Source organism: Vollenhovia emeryi, unplaced genomic scaffold, assembly GCF_000949405.1.
Source record: "Vollenhovia emeryi isolate VEMERY1.0 unplaced genomic scaffold, V.emery_V1.0 DF939124.1, whole genome shotgun sequence".
NCBI lineage: Eukaryota > Metazoa > Arthropoda > Insecta > Hymenoptera > Formicidae > Vollenhovia > Vollenhovia emeryi.
Genome location: NW_011967242.1, coordinates 2,775,604 through 2,781,353, shown reverse-complemented (window position 1 = coordinate 2,781,353; position 5,750 = coordinate 2,775,604). Strand labels below are relative to the sequence as shown.

General features: G+C 41.7%; 1 protein-coding gene across 2 annotated transcripts; it reads right to left on the bottom strand.

The window, feature by feature from the left end:
- Positions 1-370: 370 nt before the first annotated feature.
- LOC105569454 (UPF0183 protein CG7083) lies at positions 371-5,223 on the bottom strand. 2 transcript variants are annotated; one of them, XM_012025940.1, is made up of 8 exons: positions 4,871-5,223; positions 4,083-4,165; positions 3,426-3,653; positions 3,095-3,304; positions 2,859-3,008; positions 2,464-2,628; positions 1,947-2,123; positions 371-1,865 (listed from the first exon to the last, which is right to left on the bottom strand). In XM_012025940.1, the coding sequence occupies exons 1-8, from the start codon at positions 4,932-4,934 to the stop codon at positions 1,668-1,670; spliced, it is 1,275 nt and encodes a 424-aa protein (XP_011881330.1). In that variant the 5' UTR covers positions 4,935-5,223; the 3' UTR covers positions 371-1,667. The 2 variants fall into 2 exon arrangements, with proteins under 2 accessions (XP_011881330.1, XP_011881331.1); XM_012025941.1 differs by lacking the exon at positions 4,871-5,223 and adding an exon at positions 4,476-4,847.
- Between the last annotated feature and the right edge of the window lie 527 nt (positions 5,224-5,750).

Sequence of the window (5,750 nt, the reverse complement as noted above, 5' to 3'; positions counted from 1 at the left end):
AGAATCTGCAATCTTATAATGAAAGAGAACACGTTAACCAGGGTATACGTAATTTCGGTCCTTCTCGCCAATCTCGCGCGTTTTACTTTTTCGCGTCGACGTTAAAAAATTTGCCATGTATACGAAAATTGAGAGCCGACTCACTTTCTTACCTCGTCTAAGGATAATATCATATGCCAAGATTATTAATAACAATCCTTACAATTGATTAAAAAGATTATGTCGCCTATAAAAATTTATATAGCACCCAGCAAGCACAAATGTAACATTCACATAGCACAGACGCGACTGCTACAAACTGTGCTTTCCGGGCGTTTCCCGATTCGTTTCCTTTTTTTATGTTTTTGTCTTAAGTGTCGAGTTAAAATACTTTTTTTTTCGGATACTAATAATTTTCGTTGTCTAATAAATTCCATTGTCATATTAATTTTTACAATTGTACAACAATCAATATTATGATGAGAGATGAGAATTGGAAGATGCTGCGGAATCCCAAATAAAATTGACTTTATTAGACGAAAAAAATTACTAGTATCTTGACATATCTTTTAATAATACAATAATATATATATATCGACTTTTTCAGCATCGCACAAAAAACTTATATGACAGAATTTGACATGTCTTAAAGTAATGTCGCCTTTCTTCCAGCTACAGATTCTTCGAATGGTCAATATCAAGATATATACATATATATGAGTTGAAATGAAAAATATTATCAATTATCATTTGTGGCAAAAATTAAATAAAAGTTTTACCTTTATTTAATTGTGATAAGAATTGTAATTTTACGCTTAGGTATATTTAATCCTCGCTACTAGCAGCCACCACAGTGGTTCTCGCGTATATTACGAAGAATCACTGTAATGTCTCGTCGAAAATCTTCAGAGTCTACTATGAAATTCGAATATTGTGAATTTCTTCGCGTATTTCTTAGAATTATCGAACTTACATACAATTATTTGTACAGATATGTTAACTTATGTAATACGGTAAAATTATGCCTTTTAACTCTACATGTAGAAAAAAGGTAGTATGTTTAACAATAGAATAGCATTTTGTCGCGTTATAGTTAAAGCTGTAGATTTCCAGCTAGTTTTAACGTTGCGTAAAGATTGATGTGAGAAATTAAGACGCCATGAAACAATAAGTTTATTACCGAAGTCTCTGTTAATGTAAGATCGATGTGAAATTGATCCAAGTATCCATAGCTGCGAGACGAGGCTTGAAGAGAAATGATAAATTTTACGCACATGACCAACGCGCATGATAAATCTCGAAGTGATATCTTTTTTTTACTTTCCATATATATATATTTTTTGTTCCTGATTTTCATACACATTTTACACGATCATCATTTAGTCGTCTTAATATTCACACTTTACGTAACACTTATCATTGTTGCATTTTAAAATAATTGCACAATTATTTTTAAGAATTAATTAACTAAAGATTCTCCATATTAAAATCAGCAAGTATTGTACAAGTTAATTAGCGCATAAATAACCGCGTTTGACTCTCAAAGCCCACTTGATTTGTTATGTTGCTTCAAAAACCGGCAAACTTAAGACCGCGAAAGTCGAGTTGAAGTAATTTCTTATCCTGGACCGTTTGTCATGAATCACGCTACGTATAATGTAATGCTTACATCGCGCAAATTATCAACGTCACGCAGTTCTGTATAGGGTTACACTTGCGATATGCTGATTCGCCATAACTTCGACAATCGCGTCTCGTATGCCGTAACAAAACGTACAGCCGAACGGGTTGGTAGTGTTTGTCGAAGACGCGCGATTTAAAACCACAGGTCGCGCGCTCGCTTTCAATTGCTCGCTCACTCTATCCCATTTTGTGTAGGCAGTGATCTACGGGATAGAATTGTGATTCATTAGTCGGCAACGTAATGCATCAAGTATCACTAGTACGGAGAACTAAGAAGATCCTACCGTAACAGGAGAGGGGGAAACGTCGATCAGCTTTCCCGATTCCGTGGAATTATTTTCAGGGGGCAGAGTTAGAGAAAATTCACAACGATGATACATGTTAAAGTTATAATGTCCCGGATAATTCGTGTGAAGTACAAACTTTTTTATACATTGAGTTTTAGCATTGAACAAGATATCCTGCAACAAATGGCATATCAAGTGTGGATCAAAAGACAAAAAAAAACCAAGATTCGAGGATGACATGGCCCGTGATATCATACAGAAGCATTTTCCCGATTAATCTGTCTGCCAATTATCTGCTCAGCCGGATTTATTCACTTCAATGTTCAATTTAAATTAGCAATCATTTATATGTTTAATAAAATATTAATTTTTTTCCGTATTCAGTTTGAAGAGAGAAAGGCAAAGTACTTGTATCGATTATCCCTTTCAGATTGAGCAGCATTTACAAAGTTAATAATTTGCCATCGACTCGTCAAAGTTCATGTCATCTCGCCAGATTGAAGGACATACTCACCAAACCTAAAGTAAAATAATTATAGAAAAAGTCTGATCGTTTTGTTTTGTCCCGTTTGTGCGCGTGTGGACTATGAATACGCATCTTATCCTCGGCTTTGTAAAATACTCTAGATGGGGCACCAAGCGCGCTTAAAACATCCTCGCAAGTATCACCGAATAATACCTAAAATTAGATTATAACGTCAGCGATAAGATACCGCAAGTTGTTTTCTATTTCTCTACGTCAAAACAAAATTCGTTCAGCATATCGGCGTTCGTATATGACAGAGTAAATTTATAAAACGTAGATTTTTTCAGCGGTCGCAGATTACACGTTCGAAATTTCTACTTTACATATTTGGATGCTGCGATATTTCTTGGTAAAAAAAAGTACATATATTGACAAAGGACAACCTCTTTGGTCAGACAACGTTTTTTCGGTTCCAGCAAAGCCCTCGTTCCAGAACTACCTTCCGTGAAAAGGTGTAATCTGAGCCCTCGTGTACGTGCTTTGTCTCGAATGATATCAGCTTTTTCCAAGTACAAGTTATTATGGTAACAGGCCTGTTGACAGATGTATTAAAGATACATTGTACGCCGAATATTTTCTTGTTTTTCAGGCAATGATCAAAATCTGGAAGCGTAATTACAAGTGGTAAAGGTGGCGGCGGCGTCTTGGAACCGTGTTCTTCGCTGCTACCACCGGCTGGCATATTTCCAACGTAAATCGCTGTTTTCGCTACCAGAGGAGACGTCCCGTTAGGAAACTGTAACGAGCCTAATCCGTGGGCATAACCAGGCTGGAATTTGGAGTCGATTGGAAAGTAAAAGGAGAGTCCTCGGAAATTCAATACAAACACCTGCAATTTATTAGAACAGCTGTCACATGTCCCGTAAATTTTTTTAAAAATAATTACGTTCGACGGCACGTTTTCTAGCGGTTTCACATTTAGGGCCAAGTCTTACGGATAGCTTGCGTACCTGCTTCTCGCTGTCGTAGACACCAGGGTGAGTCGCGCCGAAAGAATGCTCTATCTGCTCGATCGACGGTAAGACTTCCGGCGAATTGAATGGCAAGCCGCAATATTTCAATTTCACTAACTTCATGTTATAAATCTCAATAATCTTAAGCCTTTGTACAACAGGATCGAATATAAGCCGTATGCCGTCGTGAGGTAAATTTATTACTAGATCTACGTCTAACGGGTTCTGCGAACGTGCACAATGCTTCATGTATTATCTCATTGCGCCATTTAAGTACGATGCATGTAAAGGTATTGTTTGTTCGCGCATTCTTAAACAAACTTGGTGCGCGCTTCTGCGTCGTTTACGACGAGGAGTAAGCCCGGGGTAAGGAGTGAGAGTAGGAATAAGGAAACTGGTCAAATCTTATTCCCTACTTCCACCTCAGCTCTTACGCTTACTCTCTGCGAATCGGAACACGCCGTCGGCGTGTAACAGATATTTCAAAAACGCGGCCTGTATTTTATTGCAACATTGCAACCATGTTTTCTAAAATATTTCTGGAAGCTTTGGTGCTGTATAGGTGGCTTCCTCACACCTTACGCCAGGCTTACCCCACGCATTGCAGACGACGCATCAAAGTCACATGCCAACACGGGTGCGAAGTGTACTTACAGTGTCGCTATAAAGTACTTGCACTCCTCTTATAACGCCGACTTGGGACTGTATTATCGAGACCGACTGGGAAAAGTGCATACCTGCAAAACAGCAAACTTAATATTCGGAGGAAAACTTATGCTCGGGGCGTTTTTCAACGCCGCGAGTTTGCTCGCACGAGGCTACGAGAGGGGGGGGGGGGGGTAGAGAGTTTAAAGTTTTTGTAAACGGACACGCGGTATCCTTTCGAAAACGGCTGATTTGCATACAATTGCTATTCGCAAATGGAATAAATTGCCTTGTACTTCCGCCAATGTTGACCCCGCGGACCTTGATCTCTATTTTTATGCACAGGTCGCAATTGCATTAATTTATTTACAAAGATCGCTACATTCCGCGCTATATACGTACATTTTGTGATAAAGAAGAGGAAAGGGAGCGCACGTAATTGCTTTTGCTCCCGAGCTGTCACATTCGGGAGGACAGTCGGTATTTAGAGATAACAGTATAGCGATCGGGACAGTGGAGTAACGTAAGGACGCATGGACGAGTCGTACAGCTGCGTGGGACAAAGTGGACAGACTAGTCGCCCGATTAGCGCGTCGCCTGTTCTCGCCTCGTACGATTCGATCGTAAACTCGACGAGAGCGCGAGCGAGAGCGAGAGAGAGAGAGGAGAGAGAGAGAGAGAGAGAGAGGGAAAGAGGGAGAAAACGAGAGACAAAGAGAGACTCGGTTTGCGTGACGCGCAAATCACAACAACGCACGCTCGCGACGAGCGTTTTGCGCTTGCGTTTCGTCACTTGCCCAAAATAAATTCCCATTGCTCGCATCCGAGGGACCTCTCGGGCACCACCTCGAGCTCCAGCATCCTGTCCGCCGTGCTCGTCCAACTAGCCACGCACAACGGGACGACGGAACGATGGCGCGCCGCGGGCTCACGCGGCGTCTGTCAGCATAAGAACTGGGCGCTGCTCCTTTGTCCGTATGCTCGGTTGTTAATCTCACCAGATAGCCATATTGTGCTGTCACATCCCAAAACAACAAACCTCGGCTCTCACTATTTCGCAGCGACTCCGCTACGGTTGGCAAACTGTCATCGAACAGCTGATACGCGGCCGCGGGCCACGCAGTAACGGAAGATCGGGTGGCTCGGCGTCGCGCGGGACGCGGACGCCGATCGCCGCGACGAGTTTACGCCATGCGCGCGATATCTCACCCGCGGGGCGGGAGGGGAGAAATTCGCGGGCATTTAAAGCCGCGAGAGAGTCGGGCGTTCCGGAAAGTCCACCGAGCTTAAAGCCTCCGCTACAATGATTCTCGGTTCTGTCTACAATGGTCGTACAGTTGTATCGATGGTCGCTTGAGCAGTCGCAAAGTAAGAATTGACCAATCACAGTCGATTATTCTTACGACTACGACTCTGCGACTCGCATTGTAGACAGAACCGAGAATCATTGTAGCGGAGGCTTTACGGAACTTCTATCGACGTGAAGCAATCTCTTTTAGCCGAGTAAAAAATTATTAGGGCTAATTCAGGCAGTCGAAGGCACCGATAAGGATGATAACAGGTTTCCTTGCGTATCACCAATTACAGGATCATGCTGATAGAACCGTTTCAATAATTCCGTTGAACTAGTCCTGTGATTGGCGATACGCAGGTTACGCTCCATGTGAAAGCACTCTT

What these genes read in the sequence shown, in the direction of transcription:
- LOC105569454 (XM_012025940.1), bottom strand. Translation starts at nt 4,934, where the DNA reads ATGCTGGAGCTCGAGGTGGTGCCCGAGAGGTCCCTCGGATGCGAGCAA. An exon ending in GCAATGGGAATTTATTTTGG is followed by an intron (nt 4,166 to 4,870) that starts GCAAGTGACGAA and finishes GCTGTTTTGCAG; the next exon opens with GTATGCACTTTTCCCAGTCG. An exon ending in CGCCGCCACCTTTACCACTT is followed by an intron (nt 3,009 to 3,094) that starts GTAATTACGCTT and finishes ATCTGTCAACAG; the next exon opens with GCCTGTTACCATAATAACTT.